Source organism: Armigeres subalbatus, chromosome 2 (assembly GCF_024139115.2).
Source record: "Armigeres subalbatus isolate Guangzhou_Male chromosome 2, GZ_Asu_2, whole genome shotgun sequence".
Classification (NCBI taxonomy): domain Eukaryota; kingdom Metazoa; phylum Arthropoda; class Insecta; order Diptera; family Culicidae; genus Armigeres; species Armigeres subalbatus.
In genome coordinates this window covers 207,528,957-207,543,204 of record NC_085140.1, presented here as the reverse complement: position 1 = coordinate 207,543,204, position 14,248 = coordinate 207,528,957, and the positions used below count along the sequence as shown (strand labels likewise).

General features: G+C 42.3%; 3 protein-coding genes across 3 annotated transcripts; all 3 read right to left on the bottom strand.

The window, feature by feature from the left end:
* Positions 1-4,021: 4,021 nt before the first annotated feature.
* LOC134209521 (uncharacterized) lies at positions 4,022-6,614 on the bottom strand. Its single transcript, XM_062685501.1, has 5 exons — positions 6,583-6,614; positions 5,951-6,368; positions 4,920-5,893; positions 4,201-4,457; positions 4,022-4,044 (listed from the first exon to the last, which is right to left on the bottom strand). The coding sequence occupies exons 1-5, from the start codon at positions 6,612-6,614 to the stop codon at positions 4,022-4,024; spliced, it is 1,704 nt and encodes a 567-aa protein (XP_062541485.1).
* Positions 6,615-6,618: 4 nt separating this feature from the next.
* On the bottom strand, positions 6,619-8,751 carry LOC134209520 (uncharacterized). The gene has a single exon (XM_062685500.1). The coding sequence runs from the start codon at positions 8,749-8,751 to the stop codon at positions 6,619-6,621; it is 2,133 nt and encodes a 710-aa protein (XP_062541484.1).
* A 63-nt stretch (positions 8,752-8,814) lies between these two features.
* On the bottom strand, positions 8,815-9,963 carry LOC134209518 (uncharacterized). Its single transcript, XM_062685499.1, has one exon. The coding sequence runs from the start codon at positions 9,961-9,963 to the stop codon at positions 8,815-8,817; it is 1,149 nt and encodes a 382-aa protein (XP_062541483.1).
* Between the last annotated feature and the right edge of the window lie 4,285 nt (positions 9,964-14,248).

Sequence of the window (14,248 nt, the reverse complement as noted above, 5' to 3'; positions counted from 1 at the left end):
AGGGGTATTGCTTAGTCGTCCATTAACTCAGTGTACCTTCTGAACCCCTTGACCGATTTCAACCAAATTTGGGACACACATTCTTTATCTTAAGGAGACAACGATAGGGGGGTTATGGATGCTGTTGGGAAAGGGGGGGGGGTGTGGGGGGAGGGGTATTGCTTAGTCATCCATCAACTCAGTGTACCTTCTGAACCCCTTGGCCGATCTCAACCAAATTTGGAACACTCATTCTTCATCTTATTGAGACGATGATAGGGGGGTTATGGATGCTGTTCGGAAAAGGGGGAAGGTGTGGGGGAGGGGGGGTATTGCTTAGTCATCGATCAACTCAGTGTACCTTCTGAACCCCTTGACCGATTTCAACCAAATTTGGGACACACATTCTTTATCTTAAGGAGACGACGATAGGGGGGTTATGGATGCTGTTTGGAAAAGGGGGAGGGTGTGACGGGAGAGGTATTGTAGTCAGCCATCAACTCAGTGTTTTTTCTGAACCCCTTGGCTGATCTCAACCAAATTTGGAACACTCATTCTTTATCTTAAGGAGACGATGATAGGGGGATTATGGATACTGTTCGGAAAAGGGGGAGGGTGTGGGGGGAGGGGTATTGCTTAGTCATCCATCAACTCAGTGTACCTTCTGAACCCCTTGGCCGATCTCAACTAAATTTGGGACACACATTCTTTATCTTAAGCAGACGACGATAGGGGGGTTAGGGATGCTTTTTGGAAAAGGGGGAGGGTAAGGAGGGAGGGCAATTGCTAAGTTATCGATCAACTCAGTGTAACTTCTAAACCCCTCAGCCGATATTAACCAAATTTGGAACACACATTCTTTATCTTAAGGAGACCACGGAAGGGAGGTTAAGCATGCTCTTGGGAAATAAGAGATGGTATGTGGGAAGGGGTATTGTTTAGCAATCGATCAACTCAATGTAAGTCTTGAGCCCCATGACCGATTTGAACCAAATTTGTATCAAATATTGTCTGTCCTAAGGAAACGATTTTAGTGGATATTGGTAGGTCCGTTTAAAATGGGGAGGTTGTGAGAGAGAGGTATTGTTTAGTTGGCGATCTATTCAGCATAACTTCTGAACCCATTTCCGATGTTCACCAAATTTGGAACCCATATTCTCTGTCTATGAAAGACTACATCAGACTGGGTAGGACTGTCATAGCTGAACGAGAGAGAATATATTTATTAAACGAACAGTTTAGTATACCTTTTTATCGCATGGGTGAATTCAAACCAAATATTTAAACACGTATTGTTTACCCAAAGGAAACTATTTTAGAGAGGCTTGGAGGAGTTTTTGAAATGCGGGAGGATGTTGGGGTTGGATATTGTTTAGAGAACGACTTAATTTTAAATCCTTCTTCTTTAGTTCATCTGAGGTTCTTTGACATTGTACAATGCTCCGAAAACAATTCCTCAAAAATAGAAAATCCTCGACAATAACATTTCCCTGAAAATGACGTATCCCTGAATGAAGCAGGTCATCAACATAACACTATTTGGCCTAAGGTCATTCGACATGAAGTGAATTTGGGATAATACTGAACAGCATCAGAAAAATCTTTCATAGAAAGCATGCATTTGCTGGGTATAAACCAATGATAATTGTTACCCTTCATCGGAATCATAGTTTGCCCAGTGAAAAGCAATGAATAATGTGTTTTCTTCTGGATGGTGGATGTGATTTCTCCTTTAAAAGTAGGCATTTTCCCGGAATAAGGCAATGGTGGGTGTGATCCCTTCTTTAAAAATATGCGTTTGCCCGGAATAAGACATCGGTGGATGTTTTCCCTTCTTTAGAAATAGAAGTTTGCCCGGAATAAGGCTATTCAAACCCCCTTCTTCAAAATCAGTCAATATTTCCAAAAGCCTTCTTTTACTCAAATGATGAAGTATCAACAAGTAAACACAATTACCCTGTTAATCAATTGGTTTTATTATTTTTCGATTGTGAAAAAAAAACTGTGAACCAAACTGGCAACTCCGAGCAAGGCCGGGTACATAAAGCTAGTACCGTATAAAAAGTCAATTGATAACCCAACAAAGAATCAATCATTGTAATTAATCCTCAAAATTGAAAATGTACAGATTTGTAGACTTTTTTGTGTAGAAAACCTATCATGAAATAGATATAAATATTTGAAAAATATCAATTTCTGTAATTCAAGCCTTCCTAAACTATGTTTTTATTTTTTTTGCAGTCATCTTTTTCCAGTCCAAATATGGTTCTCTATTGAATGTTGTATTCACATTTCTTTCTTCCTACATTCGCACTATGAGACCAGCCCATTGCCAGTCTGCCATATTTTCAAGGATTCAAATTTTCCTCTAGATACAGTGTCTCATCATTTGTGGGGTACATACCACGTACAATAACCTTACCGAATATTGTTCGCAGCACATTGAAATAGGCTATTGGATGGAGTTATACACAGCAAATTCCATTTCCGGTTGCATGTTACAATATAATTGCTACAAGTACAAGTGTCTCACATTTGATTGATTCCATATTTGTGTGGGTCATTCATACTTTTATGAGCAGTAATCTGGTAAGCTGTAAAAACCGCTTTTGCAGCCGAGTAATAATTATGATTTTATTTTGAAGATAGCGATTTACTCATCAGGTGTGCTATTAAACCATTAAACATAAGTACAACGATGTTACTAGGGATCATTATCCCATTTCACAAGCATTCCAATGTGAACTATTTCTTCAACACCTCCAATTATCTCCTGTACATCCCCTCACGGTGCTCCCCTGACCGTTATTAACAAAAAAAATTCTCCATCAAAACTTATACCTGGAGCTGAATTCTGGGGCTATACTGCATCTCTGGACGAAGTTTTAAAAAAATCGTAGGGTCCGTTTTGGAGTTACGCCCTTTTTAAGCCGTAACTGACATTTATCGAAGAAATGCACAGGATTCTGTTTCAACACGATTTACATTTTTTCAGTTTCGCCCCCATCTAAAATGTTTATCGTATATGAATAACCATCTGATTTTTCTCTGGATTATTTTGGGGTTTTAGGAACATGTTGCATGGATTTTGGTCGTAAATTCAAGCTACACGATTAAAAATACAACCGAAACAAAATCGTGTAAAACAGAATTCTGTGTATAACATCTCGTCAAATTCATATTTCTCAACTTCCAAGGTGTCGTTAGCGAAAACATTTTTTTTTTACGACCAATAGAATTCTCTACAAAAATGTTGACCACGACGATAAGTAAAATGAGATATTTCAAAGAACATTTAAAAAATAAGATTAGTTTCATTTTATTCGACATTCAATTCTATAGCCCACTAATTATGGTGTCAACGTCTTCGATCTAAGGTCACTGGATTTGGATTTTAATTGTGATAAAAAATACGGAAACTGTTCTTCGGTTACACCGATACTTGGTGGCTCTTTCACTGCACAGATCGAGTTAAAAACCGAGTTTATAGAGACACAACCGATACGGACGATAGTTTATTTGATACTACTTTACGTTACATTCAGGCAAATCTAGATTCGATTGTAGTGTATGCAAGGTACCTATACTATTAATACGGAGAGAGCAAATCTAGTAGTCTCGCTATCATCATTTGGGATGATGATTGTTGTAGAGTGGGCTTGGAATCGACAATACTCATAATAATACTAATTAATATACATAACCGGCCGCCTTGAAATATGCGGGATTTCAAAACCAAATCATGGAGTTACTGTATCAACACATAAAGTTTTTAACCAAGTAGTTTATAGCATAATGGTTTAGAAACTAAGGTAAGCACAACATAAATGGATCATCGTTGTAATACTATGAATACGGAACGTTCAACTTGAATCAATGGTCCTCAACACCGGCCGTTTTGATGTTCTAGGTCGTTCTGCGCAAGCCTTCGTTCTCACCCACGATGTGATGATACCTTCCTCTCGATCAGCATCGTCATCGTGAATCCCCTACCACCGAATGCAGTGTGTCGCCACCTTAGATGATCCCCAAGCAGCACGTTTTACTGCGAGCGGGATTGTACAACTGGAACAAATGAGAGACGATTTTTTACCAATAAAAAACAAGCTAATAATGACTTCCCTGTCGCGGAGGCTTGCGCGCCTCCGCGGACGCTCCTGCGCCGATGCCGGTGCGTTCACCGGGTTGAACGTGAAATCGTATCTTGAGAATGGCACCTACGTATCTGCTGTGACATGGCTTGGACGATATATGACTTGGCCGGCACTGATGAATAGTACGGGATAACTTCAGACAGACTGCTCTGGGTAACCATCGACTTAGGTACCGAAGAGTACCTGATTCCATGAGCCGATCCATGGAACCGATCCAGATATTGTCCGGGTAAGAGAGAGTAGTTGAGCGAGTAGAGCCAGTCTTCTGAGTATGCTCCGAGGTCCAACATCGATGCGACGTGGTCTCGCTGGAAGGCCAGCGGCCTTTGGACGAAATGGCTATGAGGACGAAACATTCCTTGAGTTTTTTGAAAATTTTATACAACACAACACTTAACTGGTGTGCGGGAGCCGGATGACTCCCGCAGGCACTCCTGCGCCTCATTGGTGGAGGCCTAGTTCTCATCTGATGTATGGGGATGCTCGTTGTCGCTGATGGGCAAGATACAGATCTTTGAAATCGCCCGAACAAGGCTCCCGTTTGTTGTCCGAATTGTGACCACTCTGACCTTCCCGTCCGCCCCTGGGTGAATGTGAGTTACACGCCCCAAAAGCCACTTCAGCGGTGGAAGGTTGTCCTCCCTGATTAATACCATCGCTCCAACAAACAAATTATTCCTCTGCCGAGTCCACTTGGTTCTGTTGTGGAGATCTGACAGATATTGCTTTGACCACCTAGACCAAATGCGTTGAACGTACTCTTGAGCCCTTTGCCACCTGGATAACCTGTTCTCAGGAACTTCTTGCAAACAAGGCTCGACCACCGCCGTCAGTGGACGTTGGATTAGGAAGTGTCCAGGAGTTAGCACGTTGAGATCATTCGGGTCGCTGCTCATCTGAGTGAGTGGCCTGGAATTCAAGCAAGCTTCGATTTGCGTGAACACCGTATTCAACTCCTCGGAAGTAACAGTTTTCAAGCCAATCGTTTTGCGCAAGTGTTGTTTCATCGCTTTCACTGCCGCCTCCCACAGACCTCCGAAATTTGGGGATTTGGCGGGAATGAATTTGAATTCTATTCCGATGTCCGCCGCGCTTGCCGCGATGGATTGTTGGGATTGTTGACCTTTGAATAAGGCAGCAAGCTCATCGAGCTGCCGTCTCGCGCCCACGAAATTGGACCCATTGTCGCACATGATAACAGATGGCTTTCCGCGTCTGGCCACAAACCTTTTAAGAGCGGCCAGAAATCCTTGTGTGGTGAGGTCGGCCACCATTTCGATGTGGATCGCCTTGGTAACCAAACAGACAAAAATTGCAGCGTAGTGCTTCACGGGGACTCTTCGTCGATTAGGATAGCATACTTGAAATGGTCCACAGTAGTCGACCCCAACTCGTAGGAATGGTGGAGCTGGTGTGACACGCTCTGCTGGTAGATCAGCCATCAGTTGATCCTGTACCACAGGCTTATTGCGGAAGCAGGCAGTGCATCTGTGAACAATTTTCCTAGCGAGGCTACGCGCACTAAGAGGCCAAAATCGTTCTCGGACACTGGCAACTAGAAGTTGCGGACCAGCATGTAAATGCTCATAGTGGTATTGACGCATAACCAAGGTTGTTAAAGGGTGATTTTTATCTAACAGTATTGGATGTTTACGGTCGATCGAGATGTTGGCATTTTCTAGCCGGCCGCCAACACGCAATATGCCTCCGGACAACTGTGGATGTAGCGTTCTAATGCGGGAGGTGGCACTGACATCCCCCTATCGTTAAAGGTCAATTATTTCTTGAGCAAAACATTCGTGTTGCGATAATTTCACCAACTTGAGTAATGCTTCTTCTCGTTCCTTGAGAGTTACGGGACCCGTTCTCTTTCCGTTTTCACCACGATTCCGAAGAGCATTGTGCTTGAACCGCAGTAGCCACGCCACCAGCTTTTCTAGATGACGCAAGGTTGCCCGAAGGTTGAAGACTTCGCTCGGCGGAGATACTGTAGCTATGGTAACTACTACTGATCCTTCTTCGAGGTGTGATTTGTCCAAATCCTCCAGCTTCACTTCTTGGGTTTCGGGCCAACAACTCTTTTCTTCAGTTAGCCAAGCAGGCCCATGCCACCACAGCGAATTCTGTACAAGATCTACAGGCGGAATACCACGAGATAGCGCATCTGCCGGGTTCTCCGTTCCGGCAACATGTCTCCACGTTCCGGCTCTTGTAAGTTCTGTTTGCCACGAACATCTGATAGCGTGACGGTACTGAAGAGAGCCAATATCGCACGATCATGGAATCGGTATGGAAATATGACTGAGTGCATGATTAAATGCTGCTGGACGTGGTTTCGTACAGGTGCGCTAGTAAGAGGACAGAAGACAGCTCCAGCCGAGGGATGGTTAGTTTCTTTCTCTTCTTCCTTAATCTAGCTAACGAAGCTACTCTTGATTTAGCTACTAACATGATGGACGTGATAGTGCCGTCAAAGTGCATGTATCTATATGCACGCTCCATAGGCTTTTGTAGATGCATAGCAAAAGCCGTGGAACTCCATTGACAGGCAATCCTTTCGGAAGGCGATCCATCTCGGAATCTGCAGGTTCTCTAGGTAGGATAGGCTTGTTCTGAATTCCAACCATTGCGCTTGAAGCTTTTCTTGCAGTGGTTCGTCCCATGTAACCTTATGTCTCCAAAGATTCTGGACGAATATTTTTGCAGAAACGATCACTACTCCGATCAATCCTACAGGATCAAATATTCGGGCAAGATCAGAAATGACCGTACGCTTACAGATCCGCGAAGTATTCCACTCCGGTACTTTGAACCGGAAGACGTCCAATCTAGGTTCCCAGATGAGACCCAGCGTTTTTATAGTGGCACTAGAGTCGTCCAACTCGAACGATGAACGATCGTCATGAAGTTCCTCAGGGATATTCTTCAAAACAGATGAGCAATTACTGCTCCATTTCCGGAGATTGAACCCCCCTCCTCTCAGGAGTTCTTGAATGTCGCTACATAATTGTTTGCTCTCTTCTACATCGTCAACACCGGACATCATGCCATCGACGTAGAAGTCTTTTCTGAGTACCTTGGCTGCCTCGGGGTACTTGTTGCCATCGAGTTCTGCAAGTCGGTTGAGACACTTGGTGGCCAAATACGGCGCTGAGGCCGTCCCGTACGTAACGGTGTTCAGTTGGAAAACACGAATGGACTCGTTCGGATTGTCCCGCCACAAGATTTTGTGCAGCCTTCTATCCGCCGGTTGTTGTTGTACCATCCGGTACATCTTCTCTGCATCCGCAACTATAGCGATTGCGTGGAAACGAAATCGAAGGACAATCGATATAATATCGTCCTGAACCGTGGGTCCAACCATTAGAGCATTATTTAACGAGATGCCACTTGACGTTGGACAAGACGCGTCGAATACAACTCGCAATTTAGTGGTCGTGCTGTCAGGCTTGATGACGCAATGGTGCGGAATGAAATATTCCGGTAGGGTATCATTGACATCGTTCCCAAGTACTTCCTCCATATGTCCCAGCTGAAGGTACTCGTGAATAAAACCTGTGTATGTCCGCTTCAGCTCTGGATCAGCAGACAACCGACGTTCGAGAGACAGGAACCGCTTCATCGCGGTTGCCCTCGAATCGCCTAATTGTTGGATGAGGTAGTCCTTCTTGGGGAGCGTCACGACGAATCTCCCGGATGCATCTCGTACCGTTGTACGATCGAAGAACTTCTCGCATGCATATTCCTCCAACGAGAAAACACTATTCGATTTGCACGCTTCTAACTCCCAGAAGCGTGTCAGGAGTTCATCCAACTTCTCAGTGCACGCGTTCGCAACGTGCGGCCTTCGTATATCCGAATGATCCGGTAGATTTCCACAAATTATCCAACCGAGGGTGGTGTTCTGCGCAACAGGTCCATTTTCTCCTAGCTTGATTTTCTCGTTGCGTAGCAGATCGAAGAATAGGCTTGCTCCGATGATCATGTCAACGTGGCTTGGCTCCGTGAAGTACGGATCTGCAAGAGCGATGTCTTCGGGAAGCTTCCACCCAGTTGAGTCTACCTTTCGGATCGGTAAATTTAGCGTAACGCGAGGGAGCACGTGGAATACCTCATCACCAGAGAAGGTTGAGACGCGAGATCGGACCCGTGCGAAAATAGACTGCTTGCATTGCTTTACAGCTTGGCCGATGCCGCTAATCGATAGTGCTTCGCGTGAACGCTTGAATTTCAAACGCTGTGACGCATGCTCCGAAATGAAGCACAGCTGAGAGCCACTATCCAAAAGTGCCCTAGCTTGCGTAGTATTCCCAAATTGGTCTTCAAGAACCACGATCGCAGTTGCTAATAAAACCGACCGTGGAAGCTTGGATGCATTGACAGAAAGTACCACATTAGGAATGTCTGTGGCCAGTGGCGAAAAACCTTGCGGATTTGGAATGACGTGTTTGGAGATTAAGGATGGGAGGCTTGAGGAATGCTGGGGAGTATTATGGGCTTGCATATTAACTGATAAGGTTGTGGAAGTCTGTGTCGCGTGTGGGTTCTGTAGAAAACGCTTGTTCGATTGTGGAGTTGACTGATTGTCAGACGATTCATTAGCCTTCAAATGCAACATAGAGTGATGTCGCTGTCCACAGATACGACAAGTTCCTCGAATGCAGGCCCTTGCGATGTGGCCTCATGATAGACAGTTAAAGCAAAGCTGAGATGACTTCACTGTGCTTCTTCTGTCATCCACCTTCATGGATCTGAACCGCTTACACTGGAACAACGGGTGCTGTCCCTCTCCACACAACAAACACGAAGACTGCACGCCGGCGTAGCTAGTGCTTACCCTTGTTGCCTTCTTCTGTTCCGGCTGGCCGAACGATTCTCCGATGAGTGAGCGCAAAACCGTGCAATGATTTTTCAGGAAATCCATCAGCTTGTCGAATTTAGGAACCTCCTTTGAACGGTGCTCCGTTTCCCACAAACGAAGCGTTGTTGTGCCCAGCTTACTTGAAAGTATGTGAACGAGTATCGTACTCCATTCAGATGTCTTTTCTCCCAGTTTGTCCAGCATTTGCAAATGTTTATCGAACTCATTGATGACATGGTTGAGTGATTCAAAAGTCTCCTTTTTCATGGATTGCACTGCAAATAAAGCTTCGAGGTGGGACTTCACCAGAAGCTTTTTATTGTCGTAGCGTGATTCCAACGAATTCCACGCTATCGAATAATTGTTAGCCGTCAGATCAATGGAAGCAATCTGTTGCAGTGCTTCTCCTGCCAAAGAGGACCGCAGGTACGTGAACCTATCGATGTCCGAAAGATGGGTATTGTCCACAATCAGATTGTGAAACGTATCTCTGAATGTGACCCACTCCATCAACGAACCACGGAAAATCGGCAACTTGAGTTCTGGCAATTTTACTCGCATAGTTTGGATGGGAACCTGCTGCATTACTGTAGCGGATGCAGAACTAGAGCCCACACCGGGACATGACAAAAACGTTTGAAGAAGGTTCGTAATGGTAAAGTACTGGTTCGCAAAATCCTTCATAATCTTCCTGTTTGATTCTTCCACCTTTTGTTGTAGTGCTTTCCGCTTCCGTTTATCCTCGTCTTTCTCGTCCGTTTCGGTGATATCTTCATCGTCCTCTAGTAGTAATTCAATATTCACTCTCACTTCACAGAATTCATTGTACACCTCGTCAAGCTTTTTCAGTCTAGCATCCACCGAAGTCTTGTCACGACTTGAATCATAGTTCTTCACAAATTCACTAATCGAATCCACTACGTCACGTAGCAGTCGTTCCTTCTTGGTCCATCTCCGCAGATCTGACATTCTGTACAATATGCACTAGAAAACTCACACTCCACAAGTAATCGAACGCGCTATGGTACGGATCGCGATTGACAGAACCCGCGGACAACAGACAGAAGCAATATAAATCGATCGGAATTGGCCAATCAACCTTAAAGTAAACTCAACCCAGCAGATAAATCAACCTCGTTTTCCAAACAAACGCAAAGCATGCAATCGATCATTTATTTATTCTCGTTTGAGCCACATGCAACTGGCTTTGTGTCGATCGCCGACAACTGACCATGCATTCAGATGCCACTACAGACAAACCTTTGGGAATACTTATCTCGCTATCCTTTCCGGAGGTTGCGCATACGGTGGGCGCTCATTAATTAGTTGAATTCACGTTTCGATCCAATTTGTACTCCTTTCGCCGTAGAGGCTGATGCTTCTCCTGCACCGTCGATGGTGTTCGATCGAACGAAGATAGTGTGATGAACAGATAGATGCCGGTCAGTAGTGGGAAATCGAACAATAGCACATCCAATGTGATAGACAATCATCTATCTGCTTGTTATAAGGCACTACACAATGATGCGGACAATGTACATACGCCGGCGTCCAAAATGGTTTGGCCACGCCGTCGCTCGCGCACTTTATGGAACCGTAAATTGATCACCCCGATTGATATCCGTTTCGACGGACCAAAACTATGTCAACGTCTTCGATCTAAGGTCACTGGATTTGGATTTTAATTGTGATAAAAGATACGGAAACTGTTCTTCGGTTACACCGATACTTGGTGGCTCTTTCACTGCACAGATCGAGTTAAAAACCGAGTTTATAGAGACACAACCGATACGGACGATAGTTTATTTGATACTACTTTACGTTACATTCAGGCAAATCTAGATTCGATTGTAGTGTATGCAAGGTACCTATACTATTAATACGGAGAGAGCAAATCTAGTATTCTCGCTATCATCATTTGGGATGATGATTGTTGTAGAGTGGGCTTGGAATCGACAATACTCATAATAATACTAACTAATATACATATGGTTATCCCTTTATGTTTAAATAATAAATGGGCAATATTAAATGCACACATGTCCTTTTTTTTGCAATAAATTTCAGCTTGCAAGAGTTGGATGTTCTAAGTTATGGTTCTACATGTGGCGTTAAAGTTGATGTGGACGGAAACCGATATATGCTCATTGTGCCATCCCTGCCGAATGTATTAAAAAACCCTTTCATATGAAATTTTGTGATCTGATATTTAGATGTCTTCGGAAGATCCTAACTTTCCCAAGGGACAACGAGCTTATCAATTGAGACATAGAATCCAGGTGAAACTTCATATGAAAAGCAAAAATTGAAAAACATTTTGAAAATGCTTCAAAACCGTTAAACAAAAACGACAGATGTTATTCACATAGGGGATTTGATCCATTATTCATAACATGCTCCAAAAATGCCGCCAATTTTAGATTTAGAGAAATGACATATTAGAAAAAGTTTTAAGGTCCTTTGAGGGATACATGTTCAAATGAAAACACAATTGTACATATACCATGAGGAAAAAGTTATTAACAAATTAGTCTCATGACATCGAAATGACATTTCCCGTCACTGCTCATATACCAATAACTTTCGCAAAATGAATGATTTCGACTTGATCTGTGTCTGTGTCTGTGTGTTTTTTAATGCTCTCGTGCATGCTTACTGTTACTTGCAAAAATGAGAAACAACGCAATTTCAATTATTTGTTTTTGATTGATATTGATATGAATTCAAGCTCCTTGAGCTAATTTGTTCTTTACTAAAGCTCCATCCATACTTACTTCAACAAAATTGATCAAATCCGACATTTTTCAAAAATGTACCCAGCATCAAGAAGATCGTGTTATGCCCAGTGAAGCTGTTTGTACCCTTTAGGCACCTTTAAGGTGTCAGACATACCCTTACTCCATAAATCCTTAAATCTGCCCAGCTCGTTTTTACACTGTGAAGTGAAAGAGGAGGACAGTTCATCAATATTAAATCACTGTCCTTGCCGGGAATAAGATGTATTTTTATGTAGCATGACCGAATTTTCCGATTTTTTATTAGAACCTTTATCGCGGCCGCAGATATCATTTTTTTTTCTATATAATAAAAACGAAATGGGCATAACTCGAAAACGGCTGGATGGATTCTCTTCATTCCTTCAGCAGTTACGTTCGTTATAGTTTTCGACGGGTTACTATGATATTTTATCATTCGAAAACCATGAATTAGGTTGAGTAAATCGTAAAAAACTAAAATTGAGATTCGTATGGAAATTTTGCATCGGCAGTTCACTACGCGCTACGCGCTACTATGCAGGACAACGTTTGCCGGGTCAACTAGTCACGGATATTTCCAATTCTCCTGGGAATGCCGCTCTCGAGTTTTTTGCCTCACAATGTAGGCAGGAATTTATTTAGGAATAGGTTATTATTCATATTATCAGGTTTATAATCTTGAGGGCACCTGTAATAATGTACTCCAAATCATTCAATTTTAACAAGCTGTTCCATATCAACAATGTTCGAAGTTTCCATGCAAGTGTGGATCCAAAGACAGCACTCGTAGCCGATTGTCACCACTAGCCTTAAATGTACGAGTTTCAGATTTTGAAACTTTAGATTTGATCTGGAATTTTTGAAACCATGGAGAGCTTAATTTTGATAATCTATCTCCGTTATCGATACCAATTTTAATAAACACATTTTCTACGAGGATATGCCTACTGTTTTTAATGCATTGAATAAAAGCAAGTACATCATTATAATACACCCAGGTTTTTTTTTTTATGCGGTTGGAATTCATTAATTACTCGGTTAACCTGAACTTTTACAGCTTTTCAAATACCCCCTGAATTTTCTTTGATTTTTTGTGAATTTTTTGGTGGGGTTAACACATTGCTTCATTGACCCTGAAGGTCTTAAACGACCAAAACCAAACCGTGTAAAAAAAACCTGGGTGTATACAACTGGTTTATCAACATACTACTTTTATTGCTGACGACTCATTGGAAGTTGAAAAATATGCATTTGACGAGATATTATATTGATTTTCTTCAAAATCATGCAGATACGTCTTAAAAAGGGCGTAACTCCAAAACGGGCCCTACGATTTTTTTTAAAACTTCGTCCAGAGACGCAGTATAGCTCCAGAATTCAGCTCCAGGTATAAGTTTTGATGGAGATTTTTTTGTTAATAACGGTCAGGGGAGCACCGTGCCCCTTATTTCTATTCCTTTCTCACCATCTCAATCTTCAGTGATACAAAAGTCTCCACCACTACTCTGCGATTGTTTCCTGAGGAGCTTAAATTTATCTACAAAACCTAGGAGCATATGCATAAGCTCTGCCAAGATGAAGTACATAATTACATGCAGATACAGAGATAAGCTTAGTGTTGTTTGTGCTAAGAAAGTAAAGGGGATATGTTTGAAGATGTATGAACAAAATTTACCTTTGAAATGCTGACAAACACTGGCAACGACGTTTCTTATGAAGATTGTCTACTTTAAATAGGGTTACCTCTGGCCAGTGGCATAGCCACGGGGGTAGTTTTGGGCATGAGCCCCCCCCAGGGACAAAATCTTTGAAAGATTTTTTTTTCTTTCTTTCTGAAGATAAATAACTAAGATGGAAATTAAATTCGCTTTTTATAATTCCTCAATTCTTCGGGTGGACAATTACGGACATGAAACGTTAAAAGCAGCATAGGATACTTTCAGATTTCTCTAGCGGAAGATGCTGCGTACAATTCTCAGTGAGAGGCCTAAAAAAAGACATGTGGCTCATACGCATGAATTACAAGCAAAATCCATCATCAAAGGAGAAAACATTCTGAATCTCATAGAATACGGCACACTTCTGTGGGCAGGTCAGCTAGTAAAAATGTCAGAAGACAGATTTGCAAAAACAATATTTATCAGAGAACATTATATATGCCAGAGATAGATTATTGTTTTTGCAAAGATTTCAAAACATAAAAAAACATTAAAAATACTTTAGGAACGCTTGAACTTCACAAATGTTTTTCAAAATTTTATTCCCGTGTCAAGATAGATTATCTATATAGATACGAGAGAGGCAAAAAGGCTAAAAATGTGTATATAATCAATTTTGAGGGGTAAATTACAATGATTGATCCTTTGTTGGGTTATCTATTGAGAGCGATTTCTGCAAACCCTGCATATGAGTTTTCATAACATTGTAAATTAACGTCCAAGTCGGGTGGTTCAATCCCCGGAAATAGGCAATTAACTTTAATTGAATTAAAAAAGCTG

Bases quoted from the DNA above. Each gene is read 5' to 3' on its own strand.
- LOC134209520 (XM_062685500.1), bottom strand. From the start codon at position 8,751: ATGTTGCATTTGAAGGCTAATGAATCGTCTGACAATCAGTCAACTCCA.
- LOC134209518 (XM_062685499.1), bottom strand. From the start codon at position 9,963: ATGTCAGATCTGCGGAGATGGACCAAGAAGGAACGACTGCTACGTGAC.
- LOC134209521 (XM_062685501.1), bottom strand. From the start codon at position 6,614: ATGCACTTTGACGGCACTATCACGTCCATCAT. The intron at 6,369-6,582 runs GTTAGTAGCTAA...TCACGCTATCAG, and splicing joins GGCACTATCACGTCCATCAT to ATGTTCGTGGCAAACAGAAC. The intron at 4,458-4,919 runs GTTATCCAGGTG...TTTCGTCCAAAG, and splicing joins CAAGAAGTTCCTGAGAACAG to GCCGCTGGCCTTCCAGCGAG.